Source organism: Pongo pygmaeus, chromosome 10, assembly GCF_028885625.2.
Source record: "Pongo pygmaeus isolate AG05252 chromosome 10, NHGRI_mPonPyg2-v2.0_pri, whole genome shotgun sequence".
NCBI classification, from domain to species: Eukaryota; Metazoa; Chordata; class Mammalia; order Primates; family Hominidae; genus Pongo; species Pongo pygmaeus.
The window spans coordinates 26526242-26550264 of NC_072383.2; the positions used below are offsets into that span (position 1 = coordinate 26526242).

Below are 24023 nucleotides of genomic sequence, written 5' to 3' on the forward strand. Positions count from 1 at the left end.
GCGATGTGGGCTCTTTTTTGGTTCCATATGAATTTTAAAGTAGTTTTTTCCAATTCTGTGAAGAAAGTCATTGGTAGCTTGATGGGGATGGCATTGAATCTATAAATTACCTTGGTCAGTATGGCCATTGTGAATGTCTATACTTTCATGCTATTCTTTGAAACATTAAAGGTTTGGATTTCTCGTCACTAGGGTCAATGCTTCGCACATAGTAGGTAGTCAAACATTATCTGTTGAATAACAAAATAAATAAATAACTGGTGTCCTTAACTTTACTGTGAAGTTAAAGATACGGTATTATTTTTTATTCACCAGACTAGACACTATCAAAGCTTCAAAAAACTCTATTGAGATCTATGTAGGGTTGGGTTAAAAATTCCTGCCCTGCCACAGCAACTCTCTGATCCTGCATCTTTTCCCTTCCTAGAATGACATGTACCTTGTAAGGTAGGCATGAAAGTTAAAGGAGATGGGGTGTACACAAAGCACACGGTAAGTTCTCAGTGAAACTGGGAGTTCTTGCTGTTCTTGGTGTGCTGAAATAATGACCGTACATTGATACAGAGATTTTATCATTCATATGCTTTTTATATATGTATCTTATATAATCCTAACAATTTATTTCCCCCAAATAATTAATCAGCATTGTCATAAACCAAATGAAAGTCCACAGAATCTTCCAGAATAATAAAAAAAAAACTGGCTAAAATTGGAATATTTGGAGACTTGACAACAGAGCTTGCTTATGTGGAGGTCTCTTAAACACCACCTCTATTTCTGGTTTTCAAGAAGAACATCTGAGCTTGCATGATAGACCTTGTCTCTCAAGTTTTCTACCTGTTCTTTCTCATCTAGTTGTGTGTGCCAAAAACTATTTCTCACACACTCTCCTTTGTACTCACCTTTTATAATGTGAGGCCTAAAGTTAATAGTATGTGCTGTCTTGGCATCTGGTAAAATTGGGAAGGCCTTGAATGGCCTAACTGCAAATTCTCCTCCCTACTCTCCTCTCACAGATGACGTCCCCCCAGCCAAACAACCCTCCTTTTTGAGGGGACCAGGTGCAGTTCCTATTTATCCCTGAGTAGTGGGTTTTAATTTCCTCCTAAGCAGTTTTTCAAACAAGCCAATTACATCCTCCTGTGGGAACCAGGAGGCACCACACCCTCTTGACACTACAAAGCCCCCCCAGTTATTCATTCTGTTCTCGATTGCAACCCCTGTGTTGCCTTGAATGGTGTGCTGTGTCCTCCTCCCCTAGGCTGGGGTATATGTGACTAATGAACCGCTGTTGGTCTCATCTGTCCAGTGCTTAGTGTCATATGTTTGGCCATCTTCCTAATCCTAAGGGGGAATCTCTCTGTCACCTATAGGATGAATAGAAACCCATTCGAACCCACTATGCCTCCTACTTGCATTGCTGCTCCCCGCCTTTCAGTTCTTGTGGTGAAATGTCAAGGCAGTGCCTCCAGATTCACTCCATTGAACACAAAATTTAGGTTAAAGAGTGTGAAGGGGAGGAATGGGTAGGAAGAAATATGGCATTTAAAAATGTGCTTGCTAATACTTTGAAAACTCTGGAGGTTTAAAGATAGGTTCCTATAAGAGATCAGGGAGGACGGAATAAGAAGTGAGACCTGGCTTCTCTTGCTCTGGCTTTGCCACATGTTGGGAGAGGATAACCTGAAGTGTGGCAGACAGGATGCTCTTCCTCTTCACTCTATTCTTCTCTTCATTCGCACCCATCGGGGGAAGGAGTCTTTAAACCCCATTATATATCCAAGTTATGCTGTGAGATGTGGCATAAGTAATTGGGAAGAAGAAACCTTGCTTGTTTAATGACCTCTTTGGTCAAGGCCCCCAATAGGAATATTGGAATCCACTGTTACATCCCAAAATAGAATCAGAAACAATGGTCTGGTTGTCTTGAAGAGCTAGTAGGTAGGAGGGATGGAGCCAGAGTCTTTGGGTGAGAAAAGGGAGGGAAAAACAGAAGTATCAGTACAGCATCTGTCCTATTGGAACTGATATATTTAGGGGTATAAAATATAATTTTTACCAAATATATAAATAATAAGAATATAATTAAATTAAAAAATATGATGTTTCTGTCTATAGTGTATTTCCTCATAAAATTCCTAGTTTTAGACACGTTTGATTGAATAATTTCAGTTAAAAGGAGAATTTTAGATGGATCTAGGAATTTTTCATAGGTAGCTGAATTTATGGTTTTCCTGCTAGCTGGTAAGATGTGTAATTGTCTCAGCTGGCAAAGATCTTCTTTCACCTTGACTAAGAATGGTCTTTCCTAAGATAATGAGAGAGAATTCTTCTAATATTCATTGAACAGTCTGGGAACCATACAAATAATACACCAGGCTCTATGCTAAGCACTTGCTTACACGTGTCAACCCATTTAGTCCCCATAAAACCCTACAAGATAGGTGGTATCACTGTTACTTAACTTCTCTGGGCCCCATCTATAAAATGGGTGGAGTCACAGTACCCATCTCATTGAAGTTCTTGTGAAAACAAAGGGACAGAATCAATGTGAAGCACGTCACCCAGTTCCTAGTACACATTAATTGCTAAAAACATTAGCAATAAAAAGCTACACTAATTTTATTCCTGACTATTCACGGGAAGTGTTTACAGATATTAAAAATACTTGAAATTTTTAAAGCACTCAAAATGTTAAACATTTCATCACTTGGCCATTATTTGAGCACAAGCTTGGATCGGTACCTGTTACAGCTAGGTCATCTCTCAGACCACAAAGGTGTGTTGTGTTTTCTGGCCCACGGCCCAGGGTAGGCAGTGCAGTATCTGGGCTAGCACAGTGGCTAAGACAAGGACTGTGGAGCCAGATTGCTGGCCATTTAGTAGCTGTGTAACCTTCGGCATTTACTTAAACTTCCTGTGCCTCAGTTTTTGTAAAATGGAGAGAACAAGTACAAATTTCAGAGGATGGTCATGAGGATGAAAGCAAACAGTGCATGTAAAGTGTGCCTGGCATGTAATGAGCACTTATAAATGGTAGTTATGACACCTCGATGAACAGCATTTGAGTAGATCCTAATACAAATATTAACAAGGCATGAGACCCGGAGTTCTCACCATTATCATGTAGAGAAGTCTTTGATAAGAATGGGTTTGGGTGTTTAAAGAGCCAGCATGTATTATTTGCAAGGCATCATGTTAGCAGTTTACCCATTTTATTTAATCTTCATACTAATGCTGTATGATAGGCACTATTGTTCTTCCTATTTTACAGATGAGGAAACTGAGGCACAGAGTGGTTAAGCATCCATTACTCCAAGCAGTCAGCATGACTCATTACACTGAAGGGCCAAACAAATGTGGTTTAGGGTACAGGGTACAGAGCTCACTCAGTGATAGTGTTCACATGCTCAATCCTGGGCCGTTGATCAGGAGGCAGCAGCCTGGTCTTGGAGGCGAGAGGGCATGCTAAGCCCTTGCAAATTCATTTGTTTGTTAGCAGAGAGGGCCAGATGTGGTGGTGACGGTCTGCGGGCACATTTCTTACCCATTCGCTGAGAAGCCACTGTCTGAAGAGGCCACCTCACGGAGCGTATTAGCTAAGGAGATACCAGAGGAAGTCTTTCCCAAACTGTGGGTACCTGGCCATAGGGTGAACTGAAAAAAATCAAGGGAGAAAGGGATGGATCATGTTTCCTAGAGTAACATGCCTCCCAGTACAACACTGAGATGAGTCAGTGATGGCTGTTTCTGCCCAGAAATATCCATCTTAAACCATCGTATCTAAAAACCTCTCTATTTCCAGAATTCCCTGTTACAAAGGGCAGGACACAGGGGCCATGTTTAACTACCTTCAGTTAATCCCTCAGAGTAGCTGCTTTATGTATATTTGTTGAAAACATCAAATTTAATGTCATCCAGCTGAGGACAAGAAAGGTAACAAGAATGGGAAACCAAAGGGTGTTTGTGGTTGGGGATGGGGTGGCATGAGAGAAAGGATGGGGATGGGGAAGGAGGAAATCTGAGAGGGAAATTGGTTGAGCACCAAAGACAATACTGCTGGCTTCCAATTTCTCTTAAGCAGCCTTGGAAATGGCATTCAGGAGGACCTCGTGATTTTTTGGCATGTGAGTTGTACAACACTGACCTTGGAAGAGGAGTATTGTTTCTTTCATCTTTAAAACCACTTTAGTTTCTATTCAGCAGCTGTCTTATTGCAATTTGAGTACCCATCAGTCAAGTAGACATTAAGTGGTTTCTTATATAAATACTTACAGAGTTCTGACTTTGCAAGCATCTCTGAAAAGCATTCTATTCCTTCTAAGTTCTTTGAAATTTTCTTTTGGCTCCACCAAGTGTATACAGATATATCCAGAGATGGAAATTGTTCCTGTGCAAATTAACTTCACAATCACAAAGTTAGGACAAAAGATAATGCTCAAAATTCACTACTGGAAGCCGTCTGGAGGATCATCACCAGGTAACATGATTGGGAAATTTCTTTTGCTATAAATTATTGTCCTCATTTAGAAGAGAAACTTCAAGAACTGTTTTTCTTGATTTAAAATGTTCTTGATAAAATGGTGTCCCGGCTCAAGCTATCCTCCCACTTCCACCTCCAGAGTAGCTGGGACCACAGGCACGTACCGCCACGCCCAGCTAATTTTTTTTTTTTGTAGAGACGGGGTTTTACCTTGTTGCCCAGGCTGGTCTCAAACTCCTGGGCTCAAGCGATCTGCCCACCTCCACTTCCCAAAGTGCTGGGATTACAGGCGAGAGCCACCGTACCCCATTAACAAATTTTGTTCAGATTTTTTCTGTATTCTTATCTTTGTCTCTATTGAGCTACCAATTGATCGATGAGCACAATAACATTTTGAGATATTAATCACTTTTTATTATGCATTTTATTGAAGTATCGTATATAGACAGAAACGTACATAAATCACAAGTGTACTAAGTGTGTTTCTGTAAGCTGAACACACTTGTGTGCCTAATACCCAGCTTAAGAAACAAAACATTACCAGCACTGGTGTGTATCTCCTCTGAATTTACTTGTACCCCAAGGCCCTTTCTTCACCTCAAGCATGTAGGATTTTCCACCTTCATGCCTTGGGAAAAGGAGACACTAGCAGGTGTAGAAAAAAAGAGCTTTAGTTTTTGACAGAAATCTAAGAATAAGCCAAGGGATTTGGAAGAACATGAATCAGTTTGAGCTGATATTTTGAACCTTAAATCTTGATAAAGGATTCTTATTGAGGGGGAAGAGAGAAGACAATAAGGAAATGGTGCATAGACATTGGTGAGTCTCCCAGAAGTGCCATTGGTCCTGCTTTAAGTTCAGAGATTCTGTAAGAGAAGCTGTGGATATGAATTTTGATGCATATGGAAATATTTCCAAATCTTCCTACTTCAACACGGTGAAGGCCTGAACTCTTGTTCAATTCATCCAGAGCAGCCCCCAGTGCTCCATTTCTCAATGAAGCCTTCCATGTCCTAATGTGCACATCTCAGACATGCAGGTGACTCTGATGCAGACGGTCCTTGGTCCTCACTTGCAGAAATGTTAAGTATAGGTTTTTGTCCATGCCATGACCATGGTTCTCAAGCTTGTCTGTACATCAGAATTACCTGAGGATCTTATTAAAAACAGATTCCTAGGACCAGCTACTGACTTTTATCAGGCCTGGCAATCAGAATATTCACCAACTCCCTAAGTGATTATTATACACCAGTCTGGCATCCATTGGAGGGTTAGATTTGGGATGGCTCTTCCCTATGGCCTATGAACTGTATCATTGTATGAGGACAAAGATTCAGTGCAGTGCTGTCCAAGTGACCCAGCAGATCCCATCTGATGTTGATGGGAGGAAAGGAGAAGGTGTTGGTGGGAGGAGAGAAGCTCAGATGGTAAGGCTCCTTACCTGCCTCTCATTCAACCAGACCAGTCCCTCCTACCTAATGATACTTGCAGGAAGGATTCCAAGGTCAAGAGAGGTTTTCAAATCACTCTCTATGCCACAATACCAACCATTATCAACCACACCTTTTGCTCTGTCATTTGTTTTATCAGCAGAGGAATTTATGTGAGGATAAGGGCACCCGCTTTGTAGGCTAAAGTCCTCTCTTATTCCCTGAAGAAGATCAGCAGTATCAGCTCTGATACTGCTGATCTCTTCTTTTTAGCACCATACCAGCATCTTCAGGCCTCCTGAGGCTCCTAAGAGATGCTGTCACGGATTAGATTATGTCCTTTGATTACAAGGTCCCCTAAGCATGGATGTGGAGGCTTTTAGAATTCTGTTGTCAATTATTAAAAATGTAGTAAGGGTCCAGAGAACATTTACAATTAAAAAAAGACCTTTAAAAGCCACAGTTATAACAGAGCTGTATGTATAATTTTTTTTAAACCCCTCTAGGGGAGCTAATCTAAAGTGAGAACTCCAACTGCAATAAACTGTTCGGATAATATATAAGCCATTGATCAGTTACATTTAGAATATGTTCTGCTAAAGCCAGCACCTGGCACCACTAATGATGGTGCACGTCTTCTTGTTTAGGGCAGCTGCTGACTGGGATGAAAGTACAATTGAGACTCCCTGTGTGTCAATGGGAGTAAACGGAAAAAGGAGAAACAAGATAGAGCAAAAACTGAGAATTTCAGACCCCTCAAAACAATCCTTCAAATTTGATACTGAAGGATAAGTTAGAGAGGATACAAAATAACTCACAGGAGCCAGGTGATTTTCATTCAAAATATGGAACTGGCCAGCAAAAACAAAGGATGATGAGGTTATCATTCTGTCATTCAAAATCCTGGTACTGGCTGTAGGGTAAGATGGTGTCTTAGTCTGTTTTGTGCTGGTATAACAGAATACCTGGGACTAGGTAATTTATAATTAATAGAAATTTATTGGCTTACAGTTCTGAAGGTTGGAAAGTCCAATACTAAGGTGTCAGCGTCTTGCTAGGGCCTTCTTGCTGCATCAGAACATAGTGGAAGGCAAAAATGTGAGAGTGCAAGAGAGTAAACCCATTTTCAAAAGCTTTTTAAAATAATGTCTTTACTCTATTCATGAGGGCAGAGCCCTCATCACCTAAACACCTACCATTAGGCTCCATTTGCCAACTCTGTTGTATTGGGGATTAAATTTCCAGCACATGAATTCTGAGGGACACATTTGGACTATAGCAGATGAGGAACATTCTAACCTCTCAACTGGATTTAAGAAGCAAGGATAGGAAAATCAGAATCAGGTGGTGTTTTGTTTTTAAATTTTCTTTTTTCCAAGTAAACTTCGGTGGTTTTTTTTGAGACATGGTCTTGCTTTTTCACCCAGGCTGGGGTGCAGTAGCTCAAACGCAGCTCACTGCAGTCTTGACCTCCTGGGCTCAAGCCCCTCCCATCTTAGCCTCTTGAGTAGCTGGGACTAACCATGCCTGGCTAATTTTTTTTTAGTTTTTGTTGAGGCAAAGCCTCACCTTGTTGCCCAGGCTGGCGTCAAACCGCTGGTCTCAAGCAATTCTCCCTCTTCAGCCTCTCAAAGTGCTGGGATTACAGGTGTGAACCACCACATCCAGCTCCAAAGTGGACTTCTTATTGAAGAATATTGTACACACATGAAAGTACTAAATCATGAATGAATGGCTAGGTGAATTTTGATAAAGCAAACTTGTCATTTTACAAAGTGAGCAAAATGTCATTTTACATTTTACAAGTGATAAAGCAAACTTGTCATTTTACAAACTTGTCCTTTTACAAGATGATGAGACAGGACATTCACAGTTCCTCAGAGGCCCCATCTTGCCTTCTGATCACTGCTTCGCAGGAAGGAGACTCCTAATTACTAACACAACAAATTCATTTTGTTTATTTTGAACTTTATATAAATGGATCCAGACAGCATATACTTTAAAAATCTTCTTTAGCATTATACTGTCATTCATCTATGTATTTGTGTGCAGCTGTTCATTTTCATTACCGTAGAGTGTTCCAACATATGAACACACCACACATCCTCTATTCTGTTGTCAGACCATTTAGCTATTCTCAATTCTTTTCTATCACAGATAATGCTACTATAAACTTATGCATTTTTAAAATAACTTTTATCCTTTATGTTATGATAAAAAGAATTCAACTATTTTTATTGAAGGAGAAAATGTAGAACAGCAAAATATTTTCTTAGAACTAGGAGCCACATTTCAGCAATACTATTTTTTCTATAATAATAAAATATAATTAGCATACATATTATTGATTAATCAAGATCTTCTTTTTTACATTTGAAATAGTGGTAGAAACCCACAAACACATGATTAAGGGACTCAGAAAGTATTAAGTGGCAATAAAATTACATTTATGGGTGGAGCTTCTTTAGTTGAGAAGATAAATTTATAATGTAGTTTTCTGCTTTCATTATTGTCTATAATCTCAGTAATCTTTTCATGATAGGAAATTCTTAAACCAATTCATAATACGTTATAACTGTATATATATATATTTTTTGAGATGGAGTTTCGCTCTTGTTGCCCATGCTGGAGTGCAACCTCTGCCTCCCGGGTTCAAGCGATTCTCCTGCCTCAGCCCCCCGAGTATCTGGGATTACAGCCACCCACCACCATGCCCAGCTAAATTTTTTTGTGTGTATTTTTAGTAGAGTTGGGGTTTCACCATGTTAGCCAGGCTGATCTCGAACTCCTGACCTCAGGCAACCCACCCACCTTGGCCTCCCAAAATGCTGGGATCACAGGCGTGAGCCACCGTGCCTGGCCTATAACTATATCTTAAAGTTTCATTCAAAACTGTTATTTCCCTATGTATGTGTTCTAATTCTGCTCTTGTCTTTATAAGCACATAATGAATGAGTACTAACTCACTGCTGCTTTCTCCCCATTCTCTATAACTTGCAGGTGATCTCCGTGTCTCAGGGTTAAGCTCAGCTCCACATGACAAAATGTCAATATGAAGCAAACAAAAAAATAACTGGTTTAAACACAACAGAAATGTATGTTTCTTAAGCAGTCTAGGGATATAACATGATATCTTAAAGGTAATATCAGAGATACAAGCTTTTATCTTTCCTATCTGTCATCTTAAGCACATGGCTTCCATTTCTGTGGCCACTTTGTGGCTCGGCATGGTTGTTAATGATCTAGCTGACAGCATGTTCACGTTACAAGCTAGAAGCAGGAGGGAAGAAAGAAGGGCATGCCACCTCTGTCTAGAAAGATTTCCTGAAAGTCACATGTACTTCCATTTACATCTCACAGGCCAGGATTTTATTGGGAAATATGGCCACCCCATAGGAATTGTGGCTATATTAAGGAATGGGAAAATTGGTAGAAGTAGGCATTAAAAAGGTTTGCCACATCTTTCAAGGCCCTAGGAAAATTCTGGATTTTGCTCAGGCGTGTTGGGCCAATGCTGTGTAGCAATGTGATAGATACCAGAGAAAGACACAGAAGACTGTAGAGATAAAACTGTATCTGAGAAATACTAGGTGTTAGACAGGCCTTACCTGGCATAAGGAACTCTAGATTACTCCTGTAGGGGCACCTTCCTTAGTGCCATGCTCTTTCAAAATACAAAAGATAAGTGAAAGGAAAAGAAATACCTTACTTTGATTAAGAGCATGAAGAGACAATGTGTTTTTGTTTGTAGGTTGGTTTTGCTTTTGCCAGTGAGGCAAAGAAAGACAACAGAATCTCCTCTGGGGACTTTTATTAATGAAAAAATATATATCTGGCTAAGTTGGTGTTAAATATGGTCCTTTCTGAAGGAAGGAGTATTAACTAGATTACATTGTAATGGATTTTTAAATCTAGTAGGAGAAAAGAAATTAAGTTTAAATAGCTCTTACTGGATTTTTAAAATATTTAGCAAATGACTATTATTTATTAGTATTATATAGTGTTCTCACATTTTAAAAACTTAAAAAAAACAAAACATTTAAATTTATTTGAAATATAGCTCTCACTGTATGTATATCCAGAAAACAATTTTTGAATATTTTCTCTAAACTGGCTTGGGAATTCTGTACTATTCATTTCTTATATAATTTGTTTGGTGTACTTATAACAACAACAACAACAGGAACAAAAACAATAATAAAATCGTGTTACCCTTTAAGTAAAAATGAGCATGTAGGTCGAGAACAATCTGAAAAAATTGGGAACAACATTACTCACTCCAGCTTTGGGAATATGCATGGATCCGGATCCCATAATGGAATCAAAACCTCCACTGAATATTTAATGAAATGTGGCACAGTTATGGAAAAAAGAGATTTATCAGTCAATGTAAAATGGTTAAACAATTGCACATGCTCTTCTTTTGTGAGGTCTGTACCCAAAATAACTTTGTTTACAAAAAGAGAAATCTAAGGCAAATAGCAATTTTATCCATTGAATAATACTAACCATCTGCTTGTTTTCTGCAGGGATTTGGAAGGCAAGAACGGTAGGACTCGTTATTTCATCAAGCATCTATAATTCACCAATTCTACAGCAATACAAATTTTGGATCCTTTTTCCATATAGAAATGTGATGTCTTCACCCTCTCATGGAATAGCAGGGAGGTTGCAGAGCAGGCCTCGGGGATTTGAGTTCTCTTTTGCTTTTCTAGTAGCTGGTTGAGGGTGGACTAGATTACTAGTAATTATACAAAATGAGAGTGATCTGTTATTGAGCTCTATGTGTCAGACTCTATGCTAAATTCTTTACACTACTGTCTCAATTAATTTAATCCATACCATAGTTCTATGAGGTACATGTGCTTACTCTCTTCATTTTACAGATAAAGAAATCAAAGAAGAAAGAGATTGACACTGACCAACGGTTGCATGGATGCGTGCGTTGAACTGGTAGAACTGAGGGCTCTAGACTAAAGGATTTCTATGATTTTCCCCAGTTTTGACCTTGACTTCTAGAGTTTTTTTAATGTGGATATTTAAACCATGTTGGAAAGTCATCTATGAGCACGCTGGGCAGAACTCCTGACTGAAAGCAGGAAACACACCCCTGGAGAACTGACTAATGGAATAATGTCCTCAGTGTTTACGTTGTTGGAATTATTTACAGAAATAATTTTTAAAAAATCTCCCAGGGTCTCCAGGGCAAATCGAATAGGTAGCCGAGGTGCAGCTACTGCCATGGCCAGGGTAATCCAGGGCCATTATCACCGCACCGAGTTTCCTGAGGCAGCGTGACCTATATTCCCTCTATGCCCGTCCCCAGACCCTTGGAGAATCAACACATGGGCCTCACGGAATCCATTAACCTCCTGAAAGCAGATGAGACATTTGAATGTAGGCTATATGAACGTCTTTCTGAGAGGAAACTGACAGCTTTTCTATGGAGAACTACTACATTATTATTATTTTTTAAAAGAAGTTTGTCAATGAAGAGAGAATAACATGGTTAAGATATCTTGAAGGGAAAGTGGGGCTGACAGAAAGTTCATTTTAACATACAAAGGAGCTGGGGACATCTTTGACTTCAGGGGAAAAAGGCGACAGAGAGAGGGAGAGAGAGAGAGAGAGAGAAAGTGAAGAAATAACAGGAAAAGAGTCAATAGAACATTGTTCTAGTGGGGATTGGTGGGGATAAAATTGGTCGTAGAAAGCAACAGGGGCAACTCTTTCTCCTGAGAGAAAGGAGAGGATGGTGAAGATAGAGGATAATAGTTGGAAGGAAGAAAAATTGAAACGTAAGTTACTGTTTAAAAGTAAGAGATCAGGGATGAGATTAAAATCAGGAGAAAAGTAGACAAGTTTGGAAAAGCTGTCTTGAGGGATGCCACCAGCATGAGAAGCCAGCTGGGATAGAAGAACAAAGATTTGTTTTTTTTCCTGGTGGAGTGACCCAAACTTTCATTCCTGAAGGGCCTGGGTCATTTGTAATTCTGCCTGGATTGGGCAGTTGTAGTTTCCCATTGACCTTTATCACAGGGCATGGTAATACTGAGAGATGCCATATATATATGCAGGGATTTGGAAGGCAAGAGTGGTAGGACTCTTATTATTATTAAAACTTATTAAGTTTTAAGTCACACAATCACAAGGTCCCATAATATAGGCTGTCCGGAGGCTGACGAGCAAGGAAAGCCAGTCTGAGTTCCAAAACTGAAGAACTTGGAGTCCGATATTTGAGGGCAGGAAGCATCCAGCGCAGGATAAAGATGTAGGCTGGGAGGCTAGGCCAGTCTCTCTTTTAGCATTTTTCTGCCTGCTTATGTTCTAGCCGTACTGGCAGCTGATTAGATTGCGCCCACCCGCCCAGATTAAGGGTGGGTCTGCCTTTCCTAGCCCACTGACTCAAATGTTACTCTCCTTTGGCAACACCCTCACAGACATAACCAGGATCAATACTTCAATCAAGTTGACATTCAGTATTAACCATCACAAGTCCACCCTTTGTCAACTTGAACCCATACACATCTCCTGAGATCATAATCTTCAAATAAAGACAATAATAAGGTCGTAATTACACCTAACATAACTATCCTTCATACAACTGGAAACGCACCAATCCCTAACCCAAATACTATTACATAAAGTTAACAATACTTAAATGCTGATGTGAAGTCAATAAATCTTACATGATCATGATAAAAGAAAATAAAATGAAGATATTTTCTTAGTACAAGTATATACATGCACAAACAAGTTTTTAACAAAAGAAGGCGGCTCATGCCAGTAATCCTAGCACTTTGGGAGGCCGAGGCAGGCGAATCACCTGAGGTCAGGAGTTCGAGACCATCCTGGCCAACATGGTGAAACTCTGTCTCCACTAAAAAGTACAAAAATTAGCCTGGTGTGTTCCTGGGCACCTGTAATCCCAGCTACTTGGGAGGCTGAGGCAGGAGAATCACTTCAACCTGGGAGGCGGAGGTTGCAGTGAGCCAAGACCGTGCCATTGCACTCCAGCCTGGGCAACAAGAGTGAAACTCTGTCTCAAGAAAAAAAAAAAAGCTGGTATTGATGACTACCTTCTTCTACTACCCCTTCTGTATTCCCTTTGCCTTCAGCAAACATCTCAGCAGGTCATGATTTTTTTTTTTTCTTTTTTTCTTGGTGGAGTGACCCAAACTTTCATTCCTGAAGGGTCTGGGCCATTTGTAGTCCTACCTGGATTGAGCTGTTGTGGTTTCCCATTGACCTTAATCACAGGGCATGGTAATACTAAGAGACGCCCTAAGGGATCTCCTGTATTCCATGAGTACTCTTCCCTACCTCTGTTGTGGAGTAGTAAACTGATTTCATTTTGATAGTTCGAGTCAATCACCCCAGCCAACACTGTAACTCCCTTCTTAGCCTGTTGACTTAAAGGTAGGAGGAGCCCAAAGTGTCCAGGTGGCAATCTTAACTTCCAGTTTAATGGAATTGCTGTTGTGTCTACTGGTGGAAGTGTCCCTCCTTCTGGAACTAAGACCTCTAGGCCTGCAGAATGTATTGTCATGGGAATAGGAATAAAAAATTTTGCTAGTGGATCACTAGGGGTGATGGTGAGTGGTGCTAATTCTACTTCCACCCCTTGATTCCTAGACCCATGAATCCTGGCTATGGGAGAAACAGTACCATATATTGGATGCTGATTTAGAACATACATGGCCTTCTGGAGAACTTTGCCCTAGCCCTGCAAAGTATCGTCACCTAGTTGGCATTGTGACTGTGACTTCAAAAGGCCATTCCACTGTTTTATCAATCCAGCTGCTTCAGGATGATGGGGAACATGGTAAGACCAGTGAATTCCATGAGCATGAGCCCACTGCCGCACTTCTTCAGCCGTAAAGTGAGTGCCTTGGTGAGAGGCAATGCTGTGTGGAATGCCATGACGGTGGATAAGGCCTTCCATGAGTCCACAGATGGTAGTCTTGGCAGAAGTGTTATGTGCAGGATAGGCAAACTCATATCTGGAGTAAGTGTCTATTCCAGTGAAGACAAATCTCTGTCCTTTTCATGATAGAAGAGGTCCAATATAATCAACTTATCACCAGGTTGCTGGCTGATCCCCTGAGGAATGTTGCCATATCAAGGGCTCAATGTTGGTCTCTGCTGCTGGCAAATTGGGCACTCAGCAGTGGCCGTAGCCAGGTCAGCCTTGGTGAGTGGAAGTCCATGTTGCTGAGCCCATGCATAACCTCCATCCCTGCCACCATGACCACTTTGTTCATAGGACCATTGGGCAATGACAGGGGTGGCTGGGGAAAGAGGCTGAGTGGTGTCCACAGAGCGAGTCATCCTATCTACTTGATTATTAAAATCCTCTTCTGCTGAGGTCACCCAATGGTGAGCACTCACATGCAATACAAATACCTTCATATTCAAATTAAATAGTTCCTATCCAGACTTATTCACACCTTCTACACATGGGGCTGCCACACATGGTTGTATGGTTTGTGCGATGTGCAACTTGAGGGCATGCACTCCCATTGTAGGCATGGTGCATTTGTATTTTATCATGATTTTCTGGCAGATGGCAGTAAAGCATCTTGTTCTCACAACATCAGTATGCCACAGCTTTCCAGTGATGAAAATAGTTTCTTGAAGGGACACTTGAGCCTTTCTCAAACTTGCAGGAAGGTGTTCTATGGCCTAGTGGCAGCCCTAGGTGCAGAGGGATAGCAGAAATAATGCAGTGGGTGGAAGGATGCAAGGCAGCTCCTGATCCTATGCTGTAGTCAAAAAGGTCAATCCTCTGTCTGCTCAATATACCTGTGCTTTTCTGTCTTGGCTAATGCAGATCGTCTTACTTTGTGCTGCTCTTTCCAAATACCAAGGATGGTTAAAAACCTAGCCCCGTTCTCCCTTTATCCTAAAATCCTTTCCAGAATTGAATGCCTGATTATTTTTCTCTGCTAAGTTTATTCACCAGCACCTTATCTGCTTCTAACAAGGCACTACCTTGTATTAATATTACTATATTTTCAGATGCATATGTCTTTATAGTCCCTAAATAATTTGAAATCCACAGATAACAGCAAAGCTAGTTGAGCCATCAAGGCACTATTGATCCATGTGGGTCAACCATGAGGTAAAGATACCCTATCTCACAGGTGGGCCTGTCTAGCTTGCTGTCCAAATAACTGAGGCCTATACTATTCCGTAAAGTCAAGAATCCTTAGGCATCAAGGTAATTTATTTCACAAGGCTCTACAAGGCCTGCTCCACTGCTTGCCTCTCTGATCTACTCTCCTCCCATACTCACTGGTCCCAGCTATACACCACTCTTATTCCTCCCACCACAGAGTCTTTGGCCTGCCATGTCTACTGCTGAACTCTTCACTCCACATCCCACGTGGCTTGTTCCCTTGCCTTCTTCAGTACTGGCTGACATGTCACCTTCTTAGTGACACCTTCCTTGTCCATCCTGTTTGAATCACAGTAAACCTCCTTCAGCAGTTCCTTATCATCCTTCTCTGTTTATTTTCCAGCATATCACTGCCTTCTAACATGCTATCTTAAAGTATTTATTTTGTATATTGTTCGTTTCCCATCACTAAAGCATAAGCTTCATGAAGACAGATAATTTTGTCTGTTTCTTGCCCTTGGCACCAGTCCAGGATCTCCCAAGCACAGAGAACACAGCAGGCAAGTCATTCTATATTTAAATTGTTTGCAAATAACTTCATATATTACTCTCCTAGATTGTGTGTACAACCACCAAAGTATTTTCTAAACCAAAATTTGATACATGCGTCTGACATTTTAAAGTCACCTCCAGATTTCTGTGCAGCCTCAACATAGACTTTGGGCACTAATGCTACCATATTTTGGGATAATTTTGAGGATTCAAAGACAATAAAATGGTGATTTGAAATCAGGATTGTTCTGTAAAATATAGAACTTATCACTGCTAAACTGTGGCTGGATAGACAACAGGCTAAATCCCAATAGAAATTCTTTAAATCTCTGAAGAGGGTATCCTGTGTGATGGCTGTGGCTGTAGAGAGATTCTTGAGCACTTAGGTTCTTTCAAATCACAACCTAACTACCTAGTTTACTTAAGTGAGGTCATCAACATATAGTAATATATTGTCTCTTCACACACACACACATACACACACACACACACACATAGTGAAAGAAGGTTGAAAAATTTCTCTAGGTTTGTATTTAAAGATGCTCAGTCAAGCAATAATGTTTCTTTGAAACCCAAGTCTCTTCAGCAGTATTTTCCTTCCCTTCTGGTAATGGAAAATAGCTGACTATAGAAATAAGTGAAATAATTTGGAAAACATTTCACAATAAGTATGAGAATAAAATGGAGGCAAAAAATGAAGAAGTAATTTCTCATATTCTGCTTTAAACTTCAGGCTATACAATTGCTGTCATCAGCATGTACACATTTGAAAGTTATGAGGTAAAGTGATGAACTGGCTGTGTTTGATTGGAATCAATAGAAGATAACATGTTAAGAACAAATAACTTAACCCTGCGTGTTAATCTCAGAACCACATTAACTTCAGCAGTCCCCATCAGCTTTAATTTTACATCCCCCAGTAACTATATTTTTTTATAGTTGTCAGAGACAGTTAATCTTAAAGTTCTAAGATAGTCCATCTACTTTAATGAAGAAAAAAAAGAAACTGGAGCCTTGGATTTAACACAAATCTAAGTGCTACAATAAGGGATTATTAATACAGATCTGTTGACCCATTATGCTTTTTGACAATGACTTGGGGATGTCTCTTTTCCTTTGAACAAAATCAGCTAAATTTTGAATATATCTTTGAAAATGTTTCCAAGTGTCAATCAGTCATAAAATTCAAGAGTTAGAAACAAGTGGCTGCTCCTAAAATGAAGAAACAGGAAGTGGTATCCATCTTATTTTCAATTTTTCCAGAAGCCTCTCTTGTGTGTCCAGAGCAAGCACAGAATGTCTGCAGGACCCTTCTCTAATCCTCCTGGTGCTGAGTTGGTGTGTTTATGTCCTGCCTCTCACTTGAAGAGGCACACACTTAGGAAACAGCTGTTCACAATTAAATTAATTATCATTTGTCAACAGCATTCTGAGGCCCAGAAAGTCTGTGTTTACGGAAAAGAATGCTGTCGGGCCACAGTGCACTTCAGAGCATGTGTTCACTTACAGGAGCCATCTAGTTTGGTAAAGTATCTTTAAGATTAAGGTTTTCAAAGCAGTGACAATAACTAGATAAAACAACTGCCACACAGTTCAGTAATCTCTGCCTCCTAACTTTAGGGTATTTGCTTATCACTTATTTCAGCATTTGTGTTTACCTTGCATTTTAACACAACCCTTAAAAATGAAGGACAAAGAGCAGAGACTAAAATGGATATAAGAAGTCTTAACGTGGGCTGGGCGTGGTGGCTCATGCCTGTAATCTCAGCACTTTGGGAGACTGAGATGGGAGGATTGCCTGAACTCAGAAGTTGGAGACCAGCCTTGGCAACATGGCAAAACCCTGTCTCTAAAAAAATACAAAAATTAGCCAGGCGTGGTTGTGTGCACCTGTAGTTCCAGCTACTCGGGAGGCTGAGGAGGGAGGATCGCTTGAGTTCAGGGGTCGAGGCTGCAGTGAGCTATGATCATGCCACTGCACTCCAGCTTGGTGACAAAGGGAGATCCTGTCTCAAAAAATTTATATTAAACAATTATTTTAAAAAGGAAATATCAATGTGGGCCTTTAAGAATGAGTAGTTAGGTTGGGCATGGTGGCTCATGCCTGTAATCCTAGCACTTTGGGAGGCCGAGGTGGGTGGATCATTTGAGGTCAGGAGTTCCAGACCAGGCTGGCCAACATGGTGAAACCCCGCCTCTACTAAAAATACAAAAATTAGCTGGGCATGGTGGCGCATGCCTGTAGTCCCAGCTACTCAAGAGGCTGAGGTTGAAGCATCATTTGAACTCAGGAGGCGGAAGTTGCAGTGAGCCAAGATTGCGCCACTGTACTCCAGCCAGGGTGACAGCAACATTCCATCTCAAAAAAAAAAAAAAAAAAGAATGCATAGTTGATGGTTAAAGCTTAAGTTCCTCGGGTAATAACCCCAAACAATCTATGAATGAGAAATCTAACCATTTAACTCCTTGGTTAAAACACTTGGACATAAATAGTCTGAAGAGCTAAATATGACAGAGGACCAAGAGCTTTAACTTGCTGACTAACCTTTATTGGTTATGTCTATTTACACAAAGTTCAGCCAAAAAGCAATTAACCTCAAACTTGACAGATGATTGAGAAGCAAGTGTATCTAAGTCACCTGAATAGTTAACTTTTGTGTTTTTCTTTTGTAAATTAAAAAAAAATGTTGGGAGTTGAGAATGAAAGAGACATATTTAGAAAATATATTTTATCCAATTAGAGTTTTCGATTAAAGTCAACTTTCTAAATTGTTTTTGTTTTTAAAATAAGTGTTTACGTAGAAAAATAATTTGCATGAATATGCTTCTTGAAGCATTGTTTTTTTTGTTGTTGTTGTTGTGTTAAGAGACAGGGACTCACTATGTTGCCCAGGCTGGTCTTGAACTCCGGAGTTCAAATGAACCTCTGGCCTTAGCCTTGCAAAGTGCTGGGATAACAGGTGTAAGCCACTGCACCTGGCCCAGCATTGTTTGTAATAAGAAACATTTGGTAAGGAATTTAAATATCTCGTAGGTGAATGGGTGAGTACATTATGAGAGAATTGACCCAATAGCCATTTTAAGTAGTTATGAAGAGACACGCTTGTAATGAAATTGCAAAAGAAATGAAATTACAAAAGAAAACCTGACGATATTATTGAAAAATAAAAAGGTGAATGAGGATTCAGGATATAAGGATTGTATGTACTGATTTCAAGTATTTGAAAGCACTTCCAAAATCTTTATGTTGAAAAAGCTTCCAAAATCTTTATGTTGTGGCTATAAATTTATTGGTTTCACTTGAAGTAATATATCAGAAAGATTTATTTTGATGCCAAAGAGAAACTGTAAAAATGGTACTGATAAAAATCTAAAGGAAACCAGAAGGCTTAGTTTCTTTTTAAACTATTTGACTTTAAATAAGAACCAGTTCAGCAAATACCCTTTTTAACTCTCTGCTTCTCCACCCCACAATTTGTTCAGTATCTGAAGGCTTTGGATAAGCCTATAATGTGTAATGTATTCTTCTGTTACACTATCCCTTACTTTTCTCTAATCCCTCCCGTTTAAAAAGTTAGCAAGAAATAAGCAAGCAAACAAACCTACAGCTAGCAAAGAAACTATGGAAAATGACAGATATTCATAGTGGGTTTTTTGCTAGTTGCAAAAGAACTAGCAAAAACTAGCAAAACTCCACTTGGGAAGTTCAAAGAGGGTCTATTGACCACAACATTTTTTTAACATTAAGTGAAGTTTAAACTATAATATCCTTTTTCAAGGGCCTCATTTCTGAAACACTTGGCAATTACAAATCCGAACAAGGTATATACTCTTTAGTTGCCAATGAGCAAAAGTAGTAAATCTATTATCTAGGTGGAATGGATCATTCTATAAAAGTTAGAAGTGAAGCCCTTATCTTCTTACATTTAAGGTATGGAAAAAGGAAACCTCATTTTACAGAGGTGCGGAAGGGAACTATAAACATGAAAATCAGTTTTTAAGTTTTTGCAAATAGTTTAAATTCAGAACTAAAGCCTTCCGTTTATTTTTGCACAGTTATTTTGCCTCTTCTTCTGGAAATATAGGGTCATCAATGTCCTCTAATGCTGAGCCAGCAATCCTAATTGAATACAGACGTTAATCAACAAGAATCTATAAAGATACTGTGAACCTAGTAATATATGGAGATTCATGCTTCTCTAAATCTGATGTGCACACTAACCACCCAGGGAAAGAGTTAAAATGTGGATTCTAATTTGGTAGGTCTGGGTGGGTTCTAAGATGTTGGAGTTCTAACAAACTCCCACCTAATGCAATGCAACTGCTGTAAGGACTAGTCTTTGACAAACACAATTCCAGGGTGACAAAAGGCAAAGTGGCATGCCTTTATAAAAGTGAAATCAACGATTGACTGAGGCAAACCATATGGCCCTTGCCAGATAGAGATGGAGCAGCTAGCTGGCTCTAGCTGGCTACTGGTGTTGGGGCCCAGTGCCGCCTGAGGATGAAATGAGAACTAGTTAAAAGTATCCAGTTCAGTGGCTGATTACCACGTAGGTGCTTGATCATTTTTCCCCCTTTTTCTATAAAATAATTACCAAAGGAAACTTAGCATTTTATACGGAGAAAATCAAATGTTGATCAAGAGAGTGGGGCAATGGGTATAATGCAGTATGAAGCAGACATTATATTTGAAATGTGTTTCTTTTGGAACAAGACTAACCTTATTTAACCAAAGAAGCTTGAAAGAGAAATTTTCTATAAGAGAAGTAACAGGAAAGTCTACAGAGGGGTGGTGGGGAGGAGCTAGAACTGGACTATGAAGCTAAGGAAATGAGCCGAGAAAGGAAGGTTGATGGAGCAACGTAACGTGCCTGTATGGGGAGAAAGTCCTTGAGAAATTGCTAGAGATGGGAATGCCCAAAGATTTCAGAGACAATAAACATTCAGTTCTAAGTTATTTGCTGGGTTATAGACCAAGTAACATAAATTCTCTCTATTGCCCCAAGGCAATGTGGGCTGGACACATACAGTCTTGTGTAGAAAGTAGTTTGGTGCTGGAGGATTTGAGGGGCTGCCAGCCTGATGGTGATGTGCTGCTGGGAAAGAACAGCATGCACAGAAGGCAACACAAGGATAGACCATGAGGAATTCACCAGGAGGTCATTAGTGACCAGGGAAGCTTAACCCCTAAACAATCAACATTCCTCAGAGTTATTAGGAGAGACAATAGGTTTCCCATTGTGGGGGCAGGTTACAAGCCAATTTTTTGTTAGCCTTTTAAAAGGATAAGGTAACTTTAGCAAGCTGGAATCCTTGGGAACATTTAGGGAGTTGATAATTCACATAAAATAAGGTGCTAATTGAGGCAGTGATCGCACAACTAAATACGGAAGGGAGAGATATACATCCAGAAATCAACCAGAAAACTTAGCAAACATTAGAGTTTACTTTAGATTTCAAACTATGGGAAAGTAAGAATCATTGTGGGATCTTGAACAGTAATGTGAACTAAATGGTGCAGCATTTTGGCAAAACCAGTAGAACAAGTTTAGAAGAGCATATCAGTCAATCTTATGAACACATTTTTTCAAGTCTTAAGACTGGAATACTACCCCATCCTCCATCAAGTTTTTACCTGAAAATGTTATAGCATAGGCTTAGCATAATAATTCAAACCAACTTTTCAATTTAGGTTGATACTCTCAAAGGATGTCCTTCTTACTTCCTGAGACAGCTCCTTGCACATGTCAATTTCCCTATAGCATATTTTCATAGTGGAGATGGAACAATGTGTAATTTATTAATTAGGGATCATGAGTTGCATTGTATAGATTGATATTGGCTTAACACTGAATTTTTAGGGGAAAAAAACCTGTCATGAATATTTTATGCTTTGTTCATTCTGATGGTAGATGATAAAGGAGAGAAGAATTTTAAGAAGTCTATGCTGATAACAAAGGCAGACATTTACTCTGAAGCCAAAGCTAGATGTCATCACTGTATTTGATCAATCAATAATTTTTAGGTTTTATATCTATACATGTGAGCTAGAAATGCTATGATCCATATTTTTTTTATTAAACCTTTTTCCAAGCAAGTCATAAAAAGCAAGATTGAAATAGTTGAGGTTTCTTAGAAAAATAACCACTGTTTTATAGTGGAACAAATTCTATCTTCATCTCTCACTATCCTACGTGCTGCTGGATTCCAAAGGAGAAGCTAGGATTACTCTTTCTCTTCTGTAACTTATGGGAGCATGTTCAAACACTTGGCCCCAGAACACAAAGCTCACAATCTACCTTTCTGGACTCATCTCCTTGTTCCTTCTTTTATTCCATATTCTAAATGTACCAATATAAATGACCATTCCTTAAAGCTGCCCAGTGTGTTCCATGTATTTGCTGCATGTCCTGATCAGCCTTCCTTTTCTCCATTAGCCTGAAACATCTAGCCTGTCTCTTAAAATCAGCTCCTTGGCACCTATTTGCAATTATTGTTCTTCAAAGAACCCTCAGGATTTTGTATTTAGTTTTGTTGTAGTACTTCTATGATTCTTTAAATATTTGGTTACAAGTATCTTTCCCTCTGGTCTGTGACTTCTTTAAAGGCATGAACAATGTATTATTCTTACACATTATTTTCATGCTTAGTGTATAATAGATGATCAAAAAATATCTGGTGATTACAATGCATAACAGGGAAAAATAAGCTTGAAAGGTAAAAACTAAACAAAACTACAAGCCCTTCACAGTATATCTGCAGCTAATCCCAGTGGATTTTAGTGACTAAAGGAAGAGGGAAAGGTGTTGAGGGGCCCTGGAAAGGTGGTGCAAGGAATTAAGAGTTAATTTATAATCTGTAGAACCAATTGTTGCTTCAGAGAAATATTCAAACAGATTCTCCTTGTTTCAATTAAATTCACAATATAGCCACCCAAAACATAAAAGGCCATAGTTTCTTCCCTGTTCTGATTCTTTGAAACATCAGGATTCAATGGGTCCACCAACTGAATTTGGGGTGGACTTGGAATATATTTTATTGTCAGTGATTGGGGCAGACATTCCCATTCCCAATGCATTTAGAAAGGCAAGATCAAGTTGAAAAGTAGTGTGTAATTGATTGGCAATTTACAAATAATAATGGGTTCAAAATGGCACACAATCCTTTGACAGGCCTTCTACAGAGAGGTGAGGTCTATATTCCCTCCCTTTGAACCTAGGCTCTGTAACTGCTTGACTAATAGAACATGTCTGAGGGATGCTGTTGGTTTCTGCATCCACACCCTAAGAAATAGGCAGCTCTCACTTCCTGTTTCTTAGATCACTCACCCTTGGAACTTAGGGACCAGGTGTGAGGAAGCCCCAGCTGCCTTAAGGAGAGGATGTTGTGGATAGGAATGTGCTGTCAGGACCGCTTTGCCAACCATGTGAATGGGGAGTCTTGGAAGTGGATTCCTTCCCCATCCCAACCTATCCAGGAGGCTCCTTGTTTTCTGCATAGTAGGAGGCATAAGACGTAAACTTGAAAACCACTTCTCGTGGTAGTTATGCTCCTGTGACTACGTTCCTCCTTCTGTCTGAACTCTATTCATTGACTAATATAAAATACAATGTGCTATGCAGATAGAAGGTAGAGAAGAGTTTTATTACTGACCTTTGCAATCCATTGGTATTAAGATAAAATTTGGTCACTTTGTAATCATATTGACTTCTTATTTAGAGAACTTTTCCCCTCATTTTCAGGACCACAATCCAGATACATACATAACTTATTTAGGACAGAATAATACTGTTCTCAAACAATTCCAGAAGTTTTACATTTTTTCATATTGCTGTAAAATTTAAATAACAGGCTGATAATCTTATGGCATTGAATATACTGAAACTATCGTCAGCCTACGAAAAGTAAAAGTTTAGGAAAGCAAAACCTCAAAAATAAAACAAAATTTCTACTTGTCTCTGGTTTGTCTCTATAATGTATTCCAAAGAATATGATTATGAATAAATTTATATAGATATATTTTAAGTCAGTACTCTCATAAGCATAGATAATTAAGTGGCAACCATCTATATTGTCTAAGCACAAAGTCATATTAGTTTTTTCCCCCAGCTTTATTAAGATAGGATTGAAAAATAAAAATAGTATATATTTACAGTGTACAACATGATATTTTGAGGTATGTATATATTGTGAAATGATTAATTATATATTGTGAAATGATTAATTCAATCAAAATAACATTTATGCTCACATACTTAACATTTGTTTTGTGGCAAAAACATATAAGATCTACTCTTTTAGCAACTTTCAAGTATACGATACATCATTATTAACTGTCACCGGGGTGTAAAATAGATTTCTAGAACTTATTCATCCTGTTTAACTGAAGCTTTGTACCCTTTGAGCAACAACTGCTGCAAAGTTGTATTGTTAT

General features: G+C 39.3%; 1 protein-coding gene across 3 annotated transcripts in view; it reads right to left on the minus strand.

Moving 5' to 3' along the window:
* Positions 1-4681: 4681 nt before the first annotated feature.
* Positions 4682-24023, minus strand: part of LMNTD1 (lamin tail domain containing 1) — a 113247-nt gene continuing 93905 nt past the window's right edge. For 2 of the 3 annotated variants that reach the window (XM_054443176.1, XM_054443175.1), the window contains exon 9: positions 4682-6981. In XM_054443176.1, coding sequence (XP_054299151.1) covers positions 6968-6981 — 14 coding nt within the window. In that variant the 3' untranslated portion in view covers positions 4682-6967. Of the gene's footprint in view, positions 6982-10538; positions 10655-24023 lie in introns of those variants that run through there. The other variant, XM_054443173.1, reaches the window with a different exon arrangement.